The 15,281-nt window shown below is 48.9% G+C and overlaps 2 protein-coding genes across 4 annotated transcripts in view; one reads left to right on the top strand and one right to left on the bottom strand.

Moving 5' to 3' along the window:
• Positions 1-8,030, bottom strand: part of GTF3C4 (general transcription factor IIIC subunit 4) — a 121,858-nt gene extending 113,828 nt beyond the window's left edge. For both annotated transcript variants that reach the window (XM_069747584.1, XM_069747583.1), the window contains exon 1: positions 7,697-8,030. In XM_069747584.1, coding sequence (XP_069603685.1) covers positions 7,697-7,963 — 267 coding nt within the window. In that variant the 5' untranslated portion in view covers positions 7,964-8,030. The remainder of the gene's footprint in view (positions 1-7,696) is intronic.
• Positions 8,031-12,700: 4,670 nt separating this feature from the next.
• The window catches only part of DDX31 (DEAD-box helicase 31), a 48,540-nt gene continuing 45,959 nt past the window's right edge, over positions 12,701-15,281 (top strand). For both annotated transcript variants that reach the window (XM_069747585.1, XM_069747586.1), the window contains exon 1: positions 12,701-12,921. In XM_069747585.1, coding sequence (XP_069603686.1) covers positions 12,832-12,921 — 90 coding nt within the window. In that variant the 5' untranslated portion in view covers positions 12,701-12,831. The remainder of the gene's footprint in view (positions 12,922-15,281) is intronic.

Below are 15,281 nucleotides of genomic sequence, written 5' to 3'. Positions count from 1 at the left end.
ATTTACCAACATATACAGCATATGAAAATAGAAACCATTGGGGGGGAAATAACAGTGCTGTCAGGATGGACTCCTGGAAACCGAATTATCGGTAGGTATAATACCCATTTTCCAGGACGTCCCCCTGACAGCACGCTGGAGAATACCAAAGAAACCTCCTCTAGGGTGGGACAACTGCCTGGAGAACTTTTCTCCCAAAAGACGTATGATGGGCTGCTAACACATCCAATTTATAATGCCTGCAGAAAGTATCTACTCTGGCCCATGTAGCTGCTTTACAAATCTGATCTAGGGATGCCCCTGCCCGTTCGGCCCAAGAAGCCGAAACCGCTCTAGTAGAATGAGCTTTAATCCCTACTGGACAATCTACCCCTTCTGATAAGTAGGCTTTTGAGATTATAGACGTGATCCATCTCGCTATTGAAGTTTTGGAAGCTTTTTTACCTCTATTTTTACCCCCGAACAAAATGAACAGATTAGAATCCTTTCTCCAAGAACTAGTGGCTTCTAGATAGTCTAAGACCGCCTGCCTGACATCTAGGGAGTGTAACGCCTGTTCTTTCTCATTGGAAGGCTTGTCACAAAAAGAGGGTAAGATTATCTCCTGATCTCGATTTTTTGCAGACGCTATCTTGGGAATAAAGGTTGGATCTAATTTTAGTATTATATGGTCTTCTCGGACCTGAAGGTAAGGGTCTTTAACTGAAAGAGCCTGAATCTCGCCTATGCGTTTAGCTGTTGTAATTGCTACTAAAAAGGCCGTTTTCCAGGTACGTAGAGAAATAGGCATGCTTTCTCTAAGAGTATAGGGATCTTTACATAGAGCCCTGAGAACTAAATTTAAATCCCAAGAAGGAACTAGTTGTCTCAAGGTGGGACGTAATCTCTGGGTGGCCTTCACAAATCTAATTATCCACGGGTGGGAGGCCAATGGATAATCCAAGAAGGTACTAAGAGCCGAAATCTGAACCTTAAGAGTACTTGGACTAAGCCCCATGTCAAAACCAGATTGTAGAAAATTCAAAACTCTAGGAACATCCAAGGCTCCCGACATCCCGACCGACCTGCCACTTTCTGTACAAAATCTCTTCCAAATCTTGTGGTAGATGGCTATAGTCACAGGTTTCCTGCTAGCCTGGATGGTTGAAATTACTTTATCAGACAGACCTTTGGCTTTTAATATGTCCCTCTCAGGATCCATGCCGATAGATGTAATCTCTCCGGGAGTTGATGTAATACCGGCCCCTGATGGATGATATCCTTCCATAACGGGAGTCTGATAGGATCTTCCAACGTCATGGTTCCCAACAGTGGAAACCAACTTCTTCTCGGCCAGTATGGCACAATTGTTATTACTGTTGCTCGATCCTCTTGAATTTTTCTGAGCACAACTGGGATAAGTGCTATTGGAGGAAAAGCATAAGACAGAGGTTCGTTCCACGTCTGACTCAGAGCGTCGACCGCTTCCGGAAAGTCTGAGGGGTTGAGGGAATAAAATCTGGGAACCTTCGAATTTTTTCTTGTGGCGAACAAGTCTATCCCGGGAGTTCCCCAACGATGGCATAGAATTTGAAAGATTCCTTGATTCAGTTCCCACTCTGTTGGAGAAACATTTCTTCTGCTCAGGTAATCGGCTAGAATATTTTGAGATCCCTCTAGATGTACCGCTGTTATTGACAGGATCGTGTTTTCTGACCAGGTAAAAATTCTTCGTGCTAGATCTTGAAGATGCTTGTGTCTGGAACCTCCCTGATGTCTCAAAAAAGATACTGCTGTTACGTTGTCCGATAGTATCTTTACGTGTCTGTTCCTTAAACGAAGACGATTTCTTCTGAGAGCTTCCCAGACTGCATACAATTCTCTGTAGTTTGAAGACATCCGACTGATCTCTTCTGGCCACTCCCCTTGGAAAAAACTTCCTTCCAAGTGAGCTCCCCATCCCCACTGACTTGCGTCCGTGGTGATTACCACACAAGGAGTAGCAATCCAAGGAACACCCACTCTTAGGTTGTGGTCTTGAGTCCACCATAGTAACGACTTTCTTACGCTTATTGATACTCGTATCCTTCTGTCCAGGGATGAGCGACGACGATCCCATACCTTGAGAACTTGTTCCTGTAGTAGCCTTGAGTGTGCCTGAGCCCACCTGACACAAGGGATGCAAGCTGTCATCTTCCCCAAGATCTTCATGGCTGACCTTATTGTAACCGGACCTTTTAGGAATTCTAACATCATCTTCTTTATCGAGATCCGCTTGTCTTCTGGCAAAAAGGATTGTCTGTTTGTAGAGTCCAGGAGTACTCCCAGAAATATTTTTCAGGATTCTGGTTTTAGATGTGACTTTTCCCGGTTTACCACCCATCCTAGGTGTTCCAATACCGATACGACCCGATCTCTGTGTCTTAGTAGTATGTCTTCCGTTCTTGCCACTACGAGAAAATCGTCTAAGTATGGAACTATAGTTATGCCTTGGTTTCTTAGGTAAGCCACCACCTCTGCTACCAACTTCGTGAAAATCCTTGGAGCCGATGCTAGACCAAAGGGAAGACATTGAAACTGGAAGTGGCAGGTTAGGTCCGGGAATCTCACCGAGAACCTCAGCAGATCCTGAGATGAGGGATGTATTGGAACCTGATAATATGCACTCTTCAGGTCGAGAGTGCACATCATCGAGTCTTTGTTTATCAGATGAACAGTTGACCTTATGGACTCCATCCTGAATCTCTTGTACTTTACATACAAATTTAGAGGTTTTAAGTTTATTATCGTACGGGATTCTCCTGACACTTTTGGGATTGAAAACAGAGACGAATAGTGACCTGAGCCTATTTCGGAAGAGGGAACCCGAATTATGACCTGGGAGTTGAATAGCTTTTGAAGGTCTGAGTACATAGGAGAATTTGTGGCTACCACCGTTGGAGCAATACATCTCTGTGGTACGTGGGAACTTAGTTCTATTTTGTAACCCTCTGCAATTATAGATAGTACATAACTGTTGTCTGAAATCAGACTCCAAGGTTCTAGAAAAAGACTTAATCTCCCGCCTATCCTTATGGCGTCATTGTCTTCTCGATCTATAACTTGAACCAAAAAGGGAACTTCTTCCCTTCCTGTTCTGAGAAAAGGAACCTCTGAAGGACCCTCTACTAGGTCTCCATTGATTTCTATACTCAGGCTGCCTGCGGGGGGGGGAGGAGGAGGAGGGAAAGGTCTCTTCCGAAAGGGCAGAAACTTTTTAGGTTTATCCTCAGGGAATCCTTTTTTATTATCTGAAGCAGATTCCAAAATGTCATCCAGAGCCTGGCCAAATATTCTGGAACCCGTAAAAGGGATGGCGCATAACTTATTTTTTGATGCGTTATCCCCCGACCAAGATCTAAGCCAAATGGCCCTACGGGTCGCATTTGACAAAGAACTATTTCTGGCTGCAAATCTAACTGACTCAGCTGAAGTGTCTGCCATGAAAGCCGTGGCTGACTTTATGATAGGCAAGGAGGCAATTATATCTGCCCGTGGAGTCTTGTTAATTAAATGTTCTTCTAATTGTTCCATCCATAGAAACATGGATCTTGCTACTGACGTAGCTGCGATGTTAGTCTTTATCAGAGCTGCTGAGGTTTCCCAAGCTCGACGTAACAGGATATCTGCCTTGCGATCCATAGCATCCTTGAGACTCGAAGAATCCTCAAAGGGGATGGATGTCTTCTTTGTAACCTTAGCTATGGGCACATCTACTCTTCCCAAATCTTGATTTCTTCAGGGTTAAATGGTAGACGGTTTTTAAATTCACGTGACATCACCAATCTTCGCTCCGCATCCTTCCACTCTTGAGCAATCATCAGACGAATGTGTTCGCTCACCGGAAATACAGTCTGTTCCTGATGTGTGAGACCTCCAAACATCTGGTCTTGTCGCGATCTCGGTCGTGGCTCTTCCTTTATCTGCATAGTATCTCTTACAGCTTGAACCAGCTGCTCCGTGTCCTCAACTGGAAAATAGTACTTTCTTCCTTGCTCTTGCCTTGGCAATTCTCCTTCTTCTTGATCAGAATCTCTAATTTCCAATTCTTCTTCTGAAGAGCCGTACAGGTCCCTCTGGTCTGGATCACTTCTGAGTCTCTTACGGGCCGGGCCCGGACTGGACGGACCGCCCTGAGACATAGACGCCAAAGAATTCTGGACCTCTTCCCGGATTAGGCTTCTCATTTCTGATAATAACGAAGGTTGTTCTTCTCTGACTATTTTAGAGATACAAAAGCTACAGAGAGCTTTATTGTACGCCTCTGGGAGCTTCATACTGCATACGGAGCACCTCTTAGATTTTGAAGATGCCTTTCCAGTCTTCTTTGACAGAGGAAGGGAAGTCTGGGTAGTCTCCTTATCCTAAATATAAGCATAGACACTGCTCAGTGTACTGCAGATGACAACGTACTTTGTGCTCTGCGCACTTACCCCCGCTTCCTCACTTCTGACCTCCATATCTTCTGTTGAGAGATACACAGAGTAAGTGTGTAATCTCTATCAATCACATAAAGGATATAGCAGCTTCTGCTGCACTCACCCTTTGTCTCCGGCATCCGAAACGGTTCAATATGCTGGCCGGCTCGGACTATCCGCTATACCGTGTCTCGCCGCCACCTCTGTACAATCAAGGATTGCGCCTTATCCTCTTTCCCATAGAGGAATGCAGGACGCCCCATTGCAGTACCTTCGGTCTTACATACATGCTTCCGCGTTCCACCTGGTGGAACGCACGCCGAATGCGTACCTCCCCCCGGATGTGATGTCACCTTACCGGAAGTACTGCCTGCGTCCTACTCCCGCGTTCCACCTCGTGGAACGCAACCGTCACCGGACCTCTCTGACATGCGGCGCCTCTTGCTGGTCTGGCGCCCGAGCCGAGAGCCTCCCACCGGGAGGAAGCGGCTCTTACCCAGGAGCTCGTCCGCTCAACTGGTCTCTGGACAGAGGGACTCCCCACCGGGAAGTTTCTGCCTTGGGCCATCCTCGCGGGGAAAAGATATTGGCACAGCCGCACGATCCCCCGGACCCTCCGGACTTGGTAAGCTTCACGCTGCGCTGCGCTGCTCTGCTCTCGTGTGTCCCTCCATGCAGGGACAGGAAAAACACTGAGGGAAAGGGGGTGGAGTGGGACCTTTTAACCTCTCGTGTTGTGTTTCCTGTCCCTGCAAGGAGGAGGAGGACGTCCTCCAGCGTGCTGTCAGGGGGACGTCCTGGAAAATATAACTACTATAATACTGCCCCCTATGTACAAGAATATAACTACTATAATACTGCCTCCTATGTACAAGAATATAACTACTATAATACTGCCCCCTATGTACAAGAATATAACTACTATAATACTGCCCCCTATGTACAAGAATATAACTACTATAATACTGCCCCCTATATACAAGAATATAACTACTATAATACTGTCCCCTATGTACAAGAATATAACTACTATAATACTGTCCCCTATGTACAAGAATATAACTACTATAATACTGTCCCCTATGTACAAGAATATAACTACTATAATACTGCCCATATGTACAAGAATATAACTACTATAATACTGCCCCTATGTACAAGAATATAACTACTATAATACTGCTCCTATGTACAAGAATATAACTACTATAATACTGTCCCCTATGTACAAGAATATAACTACTATAATACTGTCCCCTATGTACAAGAATATGACTACTATAATACTGTCCCCTATGTACAAGAATATGACTACTATAATACTGTCCCCTATGTACAAGAATATAACTACTATAATACTGCCCCTATGTACAAGAATATAACTACTATAATACTGCCACTATGTACAAGAATATAACTACTATAATACTGCCTCCTATGTACAAGAATATAACTACTATAATACTGCCTCCTATGTACAAGAATATAACTACTATAATGCTATTCAACACTTTTTATAAATGATACAAAAAAGGACGTGCTGCACTCAACACATTGGGAAGGATATCAAAGTTATTTTATTTCATCTGTACGACAAAATACTTTGATGAGGACATGCAGGCTGGACCCGTTGAAGCGATTTAGACAAAAAGGCCTTCGTCCCCCCTTGCACTCCCTGCATGTCCTCAAAGTTTTTTGTTGCACAGATGAAATAAAATAGCTGATATCCTTCTCAACGTGGTGAGTGCAGGAAGCCTTTCTTTTTTGTATTGACTATAGTAATATTTATTTGCTGAGCAATGAACATCAGTTGAACATGCTGTGTATACATGCAGTTTACTTAAAGGATTACGGCATTAAATGCAAAGTGTGAATAAGAACATTCTGGTGCAGTTCACTTTTTTCTCTTTTCAAAGACTATTTTTATAAATGATCTCGATAAGCGAACTGAAGGTAAACTACCGTAATCAAACTTGCGGAGGATACAAAGCTAGGAGGGATAGTTCTGAGCACCACATTTTAAAAAGACATTGAAAAGCTGGAGCAAGTTCAGAGAAGAGCTACCAGGATGGTGAGTGGACTGCAAAGTATGTCCTACGATGAACGGTTAAAGGATCCGGGAATGCTTAGCTTGCAAAAAAGAAGACTAAGAGAAGACTTAATAGCTGTCTACAAATATCTGAAGGGCTGTCACAGTGTAGAGGGATCAGCTTTAGGGCAGTCCCACACGTCCAGATAGTTCCGGTACCGGAAAGATCGGTACCGGAATTATCCGTGTCCGTGTGCCCGTGCGTTTCTGTGGCACATCAGTGTGGCACACGTGTGCCGCCCGTGAGCCCACTGGGTACCACACGCACCGTGCAGGAGACAGCGCTAAAGTTTAGCGCTGTCCCCTGCATCTGGTGCTGAAGCCGCAATTCATATCTTCTTTCCAGCAGCGTTTGCTGTAGAGAAGATATGAATATTCCTTTTTTTTTGTTTGTTTCTCGTGTTTAAAATAAAGATCCATGTCCCCACCCCCTGTGCGCCCGCCCGCTGTTATTAAAATACTCACCCGGCTCCCTCGCTGGCTGGCGCAGCTTCCTGTCCTGGCTGCACCTTCTACTGTATGAGCGGTCACGTGGGGCCGCTCATTTACAGTAATGAATATGCGGCGCTACCCCTATGGGCGGGCGCACAGGGGGTGGGGACATGGATCTTTATTTGAAACACGAGGAAAAAAAAAAAGGAATATTCATATCTTCTCTACAGCAAACGCTGCTGCAGGGAAGATATGAATCGCGGCTTCAGCACCAGATGCAGGGGACAGCGCTAAACTTTAGCGCTGTCTCTTGCACGGTGCGTGTGGTACCCAGTCGGCACACGGGCGGCACACGTGTGCCACACTGATGTGCCACAGAAACGCACAGGCACACGGACACGGACAATTCCGCTACCGATTTTTCCGGTACCGGAATTATCTGGACGTGTGGGACTGGCCTAAGGAACGGAGGTGACTCCGCATGTGATCACTGAACCGTGCGGAATCACTGCGTCAAATGCAAGATAAATAGACGTGCTGCAGTCTGGAAAACGAGCCGCATGTCTGTCTCCACGGGTGATCGATGGGCGTCTGTGTGCACACATAGTGGACATGGGGTTTCTGGAAGTCCCCTCCACTATGCTGTAACATCTGGCCCCGGTGGATGTAATCAGCGTCCTTCCCCTACAGCTGGGCTCCTGCCGGCTTCTCCCACCACTAGAGGCCTTGTGTCACCTACCCGGAGGACGCAGGTCTTCTGCGGGGCGGGCACACAGGTGCGGTGCAGGGCCAGCTGGGGGCCGCCGCTGTGGATGTCACACACCTGCTCCAGCACCGACACGTTATTGCTGGTGCACACCGCCAGCCGGTGATCCTCCGACCACGACAGTGGCTCCAGCCCAGTCACAGGGTGCAGCAGCCTCACCGCCGGCTCCCGCTTAGTGACGGTCAGGCGGAAGCTCGGACACGGCTCCTGCTCCACAGGCGGCGGCTGGGCTACTGACATCTTCACCCGTTACCGTCTATACAAGTCGACGTCATCACAACGCGACAAGCAAAGGGACAGGACCCCGCCGCCATGGAGACCGGACTGCCCGCGCATGCGCCTGTCAGTGTATCACACAGGGAAGATGATATCCATAGTAACCAATCAGATTCCTTCTTTTACATATGAAGCACCCGGTAACCTATGAAAGCAACGATTTCATTGGCTGCAGGGTGAAGATGAAAGGAAATATCCAGTTGCTATGGGCAACACCCATTAATGGCAGCAAATATGAGCACGCGGTGCATTTATAAAATGTCCCCAAATGATAAATGTTTCTCATCAGGCGACAGATCTGACATGTCACATATGTAGCGAGAAATCGTACTGTCCCAGACGGGAGTAATGAACTCTAGGCGTCTGCTCTCAGATCTACAATTCTATGTGCGGCCCTAATACAGTATAATGGCCCCTACAGTACATTCCCCGAATCCCCCAACATACAGTATGATGCCCCCACAGTACATTCCCCCAAACACAGTATGATGCCCCTACAGTACATTCCCCCACATACAGTATGATGCCCTCACAGTACAATCCCACATACAGTATGATGCCCCTACAGTACATTCCCCGAATCCCCTCACATACAGTATAATGACCCCTACAGTACATTCCCCCACATACAGTATGATGTCCTCACAGTACATTCCCCCACATACAGTATGATGCCCCCACAGTACATTCCCCCACATACAGTATGATGCCCCCACAGTACATTCCCCCACATACAGTATGATGCCCCCACAGTACATTCCCCCACATACAGTAAGATGCCCCCACAGTACATTCCCCCACATACAGTATGATGCCCCCACTGTACATTCCCCCACATACAGTATGATGCCCTCGCAGTGCATTCCCCCACATACAGTATGATGCCCTCGCAGTGCATTCCCCCACATACAGTATGATGCCCTCACAGTACATTCCTCCACATACAGTATGATGTCCCCAAAGTACATTCCCCCACATACAGTATGATGCCCCCACAGTACATTCCCCCACATACAGTATGATGCCCTCACAGTACATTCCCCCACATACAGTATGATGTCCTCACAGTACATTCCCCCGCATACTGTATGATGCCCTCGCAGTGCATTCCCCCACATACAGTATGATGCCCTCACAGTACATTCCCCCACATACAGTATGATGTCCCCACAGTACATTCCCCCACATACAGTATGATGCCCTCACAGTACAATCCCACATACAGTATGATGCCCCTACAGTACATTCCCCGAATCCCCTCACATACAGTATAATGACCCCTACAGTACATTCCCCCACATACAGTATGATGTCCTCACAGTACATTCCCCCACATACAGTATGATGCCCCCACAGTACATTCCCCCACATACAGTATGATGCCCCCACAGTACATTCCCCCACATACAGTATGATGCCCCCACAGTACATTCCCCCACATACAGTATGATGCCCCACAGTACATTCCCCCACATACAGTATGATGCCCCCGCAGTACATTCCCCCACATACAGTATGATGTCCCCACTGTACATTCCCCCACATACAGTATGATGCCCTCGCAGTGCATTCCCCCACATACAGTATGATGTCCCCAAAGTACATTCCCCCACATACAGTATGATGCCCCCACAGTACATTCCCCCACATACAGTATGATGCCCTCACAGTACATTCCCCCACATACAGTATGATGTCCTCACAGTACATTCCCCCGCATACTGTATGATGCCCTCGCAGTGCATTCCCCCACATACAGTATGATGCCCTCACAGTACATTCCCCCACATACAGTATGATGTCCCCACAGTACATTCCCCCACATACAGTATGATGCCCTCGCAGTGCATTCCCCCACATACAGTATGATGCCCTCACAGTACATTCCCCCACATACAGTATGATGCCCTCGCAGTGCATTCCCCCACATACAGTATGATGTCCTCACAGTACATTCCCCCGCATACTGTATGATGCCCTCGCAGTGCATTCCCCCACATACAGTATGATGCCCTCACAGTACATTCCCCCACATACAGTATGATGTCCCCACAGTACATTCCCCCACATACAGTATGATGCCCTCGCAGTGCATTCCCCCACATACAGTATGATGCCCTCACAGTACATTCCCCCACATACAGTATGATGCCCCCACAGTACATCCCCCCACATACAGTATGATGTCCCCACAGTACATTCCCCCACATACAGTATGATGCCCTCGCAGTGCATTCCCCCACATACAGTATGATGTCCTCACAGTACATTCCCCCGCATACTGTATGATGTCCTTACAGTACATTCCCCCACATATAGTATGATGCCCCCACAGTACATTCCCCCACATACAGTATGATGCCCTCACAGTACATTCCCCCACACCCCACATACAGTATGATGCCCCCACAGTACATCCCCCCACATACAGTATGATGCCCTCACAGTACATTCCCCCACATACAGTATGATGTCCCCATAGTACATTCCCCCACATACAGTATGATGCCCCCACAGTACATTCCCCCACATACAGTATGATGCCCCCACAGTACATTCCCCCACATACAGTATGATGCCCTCACAGTACATTCCCCCACATACAGGGGAGGTGAGTGCGGACACCTCAGGTCACTGACAAATGGCTGAGTCTATAGTAGACTTGCCACCTGGCCCATCCCCCTGAGTCTATAGTAGACTTGTCACCTGGCCCATCTGCCTGAGTCTACAGTAGACTTGTCACCTGGCCCATCTCCCTGAGTCTACAGTAGACTTGTCACCTGGCCCATCTCCCTGAGTCTACAGTAGACTTGTCACCTGGCCCATCCCCCTGAGTCTACAGTAGACTTGTCACCTGGCCCATCCCCCTGAGTCTATAGTAGACTTGTCCCCTGGCCCATCCCCCCTGAGTCTATGGTAGACTTGTCACCTGGCCCATCCCCCTGAGTCTATGGTAGACTTGTCACCTGGCCCATCCCCGAGTCTATGGTAGACTTGTCACCTGGCCCATCCCCCCTGAGTCTATAGTAGACTTGTCCCCTGGCCCATCCCCCCTGAGTCTATGGTAGACTTGTCACCTGGCCCATCCTCCCTGAGTCTATAGTAGACTTGTCACCTGGACCATCCCCTTGAGTCTATGGTAGACTTGTCACCTGGCCCATCCCCCTGAGTCTATAGTAGACTTGTCCCCTGGCCCATCCCCCCTGAGTCTATAGTAGACTTCTGACCTGGCCCATCCCCCGGAGTCTATAGTAGACTTGTGACCTGGCCCATCCCCCTGAGTCTATAGTAGACTTGTGACCTGGCCCATCCCCGAGTCTATAGTAGACTTGTCACCTGGCCCATCCCCCTGAGTCTATAGTAGACTTGTCCCCTGGCCCATCCCCCCTGAGTCTATAATAGACTTGTCACCTGGCCCATCCCCCCTGAGTCTATAGTAGACTTGTCACTGGCCCATCCCCCCTGAGTCTATAGTAGACTTGTGACCTGGCCCATCCCCCTGAGTCTATAGTAGACTTGTGACCTGGCCCATCCCCCTCAGTCTATAGTAGACTTGTCACCTGGCCCATCCCCCTGAGTCTGTAGATTTGTCACCTGGCCCATCCCCCCTGAGTCTCTGCTCTCTGCTCTGCACAGTGAGGCTCTATGTGGAGCAGCCGAGCAGGCATGATCTGGTGCCGGTGCTCCAGGCTCCTCCATTACATTCAGCCGTGTCTCTGCAGACACTATCGGCATACTGCCGGCCTCATGGGAGATTTCCAAATCTAGGAATGCCCTGATGAATCCTGGACGGGTCCCAGTGAGGATATGGGGTCAGGCACGTAGCCACAGCAGCCCTCATCTTACAAAGTCTCCGAAGACGCCTCCAACTTAGGCTACTTTCACACTAGCGTCGGACTCGGCCCGTCGCAGTGCGTCGGGCCGACGTTCCGACGCTAGCAGTGAATGCGCCGCAAAACGGGGGCAGCGGATGCATTTTACCAGCGCATCCGCTGCCCCAATGTGAGGTGCGGGGAGGTGGGGGCAGAGTCCCGGCCGCGCATGCGTGGTCGGAAAAGCGGACCGTCGGCAGCAAAAAACGTTACATGTAACGTTTTTTGCTCCCGGCGGTCCGCCACAACACGGCGCAACCGTCACACGACGGTTGCGACGTGTGTCAATGCGTCACAATGCGTCGCTAATGTTAGTCTATGGGGCAAAAACGCATCCTGCAAACAACTTTGCAGGATGCGTTTTTTCCCCTAAACTACGCATTGCGACGTATTGAAAAAAACGCTAGTGTGAAAGTAGCCTTAGGTGTGAACAGAGGATCAGGTTAGGTGGTTACCTGGCAACAGAACACGCGGATGGATGGAGAGGTGACCCCCCCGGCCGGGTCTCTTATGATGAGAGTACACGTCCTTTATACAATCAGTGGGTGATGTGATATGATATGACTATGCGCTTATATACACCTCCCAGCCATCTCGGAGACAGCACACTAATCTCTAAGCTGCTTTCTAGTAACTATGTAATACCATCAGTCCTCCTTTTCAGTAGTTCATAAAATTATAGCTGTCGCGCGGCCCCGTACACAGAGGGCTGGCGGCGGCCATTTTCTTGAAGTCCCTTAATCATGAATACTGTGGTCGGGTCTAAAACAAAATGGCGCCATGAGGGGGGACACTGAGAGGTGCTGCGGTGTCTGCTGCCTCACAGGAGAGGCGTTGTTTAGTGGTCAGGTTGCAGACAGGCAGCGTGGGGCAGCCCTGCTCGGGGCCTTCCTGTGCTCACAGTCACACGTGTTTCTGCCTGCTGTGTGCAGGGAGTCCCGGTAGTGGAGCGGTAGAGCTATGGGCGAGCAGGGGTTAATCCTTAATATTTCTGAGGCTCCTGTGAAATCCTACAAGAATGTGCAGAAATCACAGCCTGTGAGGAAGTGGGTGAGTGCATCACGGGGGGCAGCGTTTGTCTCACAGGAAGTGGGTGAGTGCAGTACGGGGGGCAGTGTCTGTCTCAGAGGTAGTGGGTGAGTGCAGCACGAGGGGCAGTGTCTGTTGGTCTCAGCGGAAGTAGGCGAGTGCAGAACGGGGTGGTAATGTCTGTCTCAGAGGAAGTGGGTGAGTGCAGCAGCAGGGGGCAATGTCTGTCTCAAAGGAAGTGGGTGAGTGCAGCAGCAGGGGGCAATGTCTGTCTCAAAGGAAGTGGGTGAGTGCAGCAGCAGGGGGCAATGTCTGTCTCAGAGGAAGTGGTTGAGTGCAGCACCAGGGGACAGTGTCTGTCTCAGAGGAAGTGGTTGAGTGCAGCACCAGGGGGCAGTGTCTGTCTCAGAGGAAGTGGGTGACTGCAGCACGCGGGCAGTGTCTGTCTCAGAGGAAGTGGGTGAGTGCAGCACGCGGGCAGTGTCTGTCTCAGAGGAAGTGGGTGAGTGCAGCACCAGGGGGCAATGTCTGTCTCAGAGGAAGTGGGTGACTGCAGCACGCGGGCAGTGTCTGTCTCAGAGGAAGTGGGTGAGTGCAGCATGGGGGGGCAGTGTCTGTCTCAGAGGAAATGGATGAGTGCAGCTCGTGTCTCAACGGACGGAGGCGAGTGCAGAACGGGGGGTAGTGTCTGTCTCAGAGGAAGTGCGTGAGTGCAGCACTGGTGGGCAGTGTTTGTCTCAGAGGAAGTGGGTGAGTGCAGCACTGGCGGGCAGTGTGTCTCAGAGGAAGTGGGTGAGTGCAGCACCAGGGGACCGTGTCTGTCTCAGAGGAAGTGTGTGAGTACAGCACAGGGGGCAGTGTCTCTCAGAGGAAGTGGGTGAGTGCAGCACAGGGGGCAGTGTCTCTCAGAGGAAGTGGGTGAGTGCAGCACAGGGGGCAGTGTCTCAGAGGAAGTGGGTGAGTGCAGCACAGGGGGCAGTGTGTCTCAGAGGAAGTGGGTGAGTGCAGCACAGGGGGCAGTGTCTCAGAGGAAGTGGGTGAGTGCAGCACAGGGGGCAGTGTCTCAGAGGAAGTGGGTGAGTTCAGCACAGGGGGCAGTGTCTCTCAGAGGAAGTGGGTGAGTGCAGCACAGGGGGCAGTGTCTCAGAGGAAGTGGGTGAGTGCAGCACAGGGGGCAGTGTCTGTCTCAGAGGAAGTGTGTGAGTACAGCACAGGGGGGCAGTGTCTCTCAGAGGAAGTGGGTGAGTGCAGCACAGGGGGCAGTGTCTGTCTCAGAGGAAGTTGTTGAGTGCAGCACAGAGTCATTTCCAGGGCTGCGTTCTCCTCTGACCCCCCGGTTACTTTTCCATGGATGGAGCTATGTCACAGTGCACCTGCCATTTTTCATTGATACTTTTTTATGCATAGAAATATTTAGACCTTTAATTTAAATTTCCTAGGGTTGTGCAGCGGCCACAACAAAAAGCGCAATTCTAATGGTTTTGTTAGTGTTCCTTCGGGTTGGCGAATTTTATATTTTGACAGCCTGGATTTTTACACCCGCAGTGATACCACATATGTGGATTTATTTTGTTTGTAGTGGAAAAAGGTGATTCCAATTTTAATGATTTTTGATCTTGTTTCCTTTCCGTCCCCTTAGAGGATGTGGCGCTGCTTGTTCTGTATACTGTAATGCCTCAATATTGGGGTAAATGGGCAGGATGACGGTCTATGAAGCCGCGCTGCAACCTGGGCCTCACCAGAGTACGTAGCTGGCTCCTGCGGGGGCTGCAGCAGGACCCTGGCTGCCATTGCAACCCATCGGCTCCTTGTGATCATTTTACAGGGGGGCTGACGAGAGCAAGCGCAGGTCCTCCTCAGCAATCGCGCCATTTAAATGCTGCTGTCAGTGATCCACCACGGCATGTAAATGGTTAAACAGCTGCTGTAAATGAGTCCCGTTCCGGCTGTGATTTGACCCTTCATCCTCAAAAATCACAGCTCTGTGAACAGCCAGTATGTGTTCTACCTAGGTGTGAGTCCTGGAAGGTTTCCCCTTTAAATGGCTGATGCTGTAGACTTAGAGAAACACATTGTTTTATTCATTTTACAATGGTATCACTTTTGGGGGATTTCCAATGTAAAGGACCCCCAAAGTCACTTCCAAACTGAATAGGTCCCTAAAAAAAAATAGATTTTGTAAAATGTATAATAAATGACATACAAATGGTGCTGATTGATGTAAAGCCGACATGAGGGAAATGTCATTTATTAATGTTTTTGTGTGGTGTGACTATGCGGATTAAAAGGATAATCATTCAAAGTTTGAAAATTGGAAATATTTTGACATTTCTGTCAAATTTCTGTTTTGTTTTTTACCATTATCATAAAGTATAATGTGT

Source organism: Ranitomeya imitator, chromosome 2 (assembly GCF_032444005.1).
Source record: "Ranitomeya imitator isolate aRanImi1 chromosome 2, aRanImi1.pri, whole genome shotgun sequence".
Taxonomy (NCBI): Eukaryota; Metazoa; Chordata; class Amphibia; order Anura; family Dendrobatidae; genus Ranitomeya; species Ranitomeya imitator.
The sequence above is the reverse complement of the archived record's forward strand: the minus strand, read 5'-3'. Positions and strand labels throughout refer to the sequence as shown.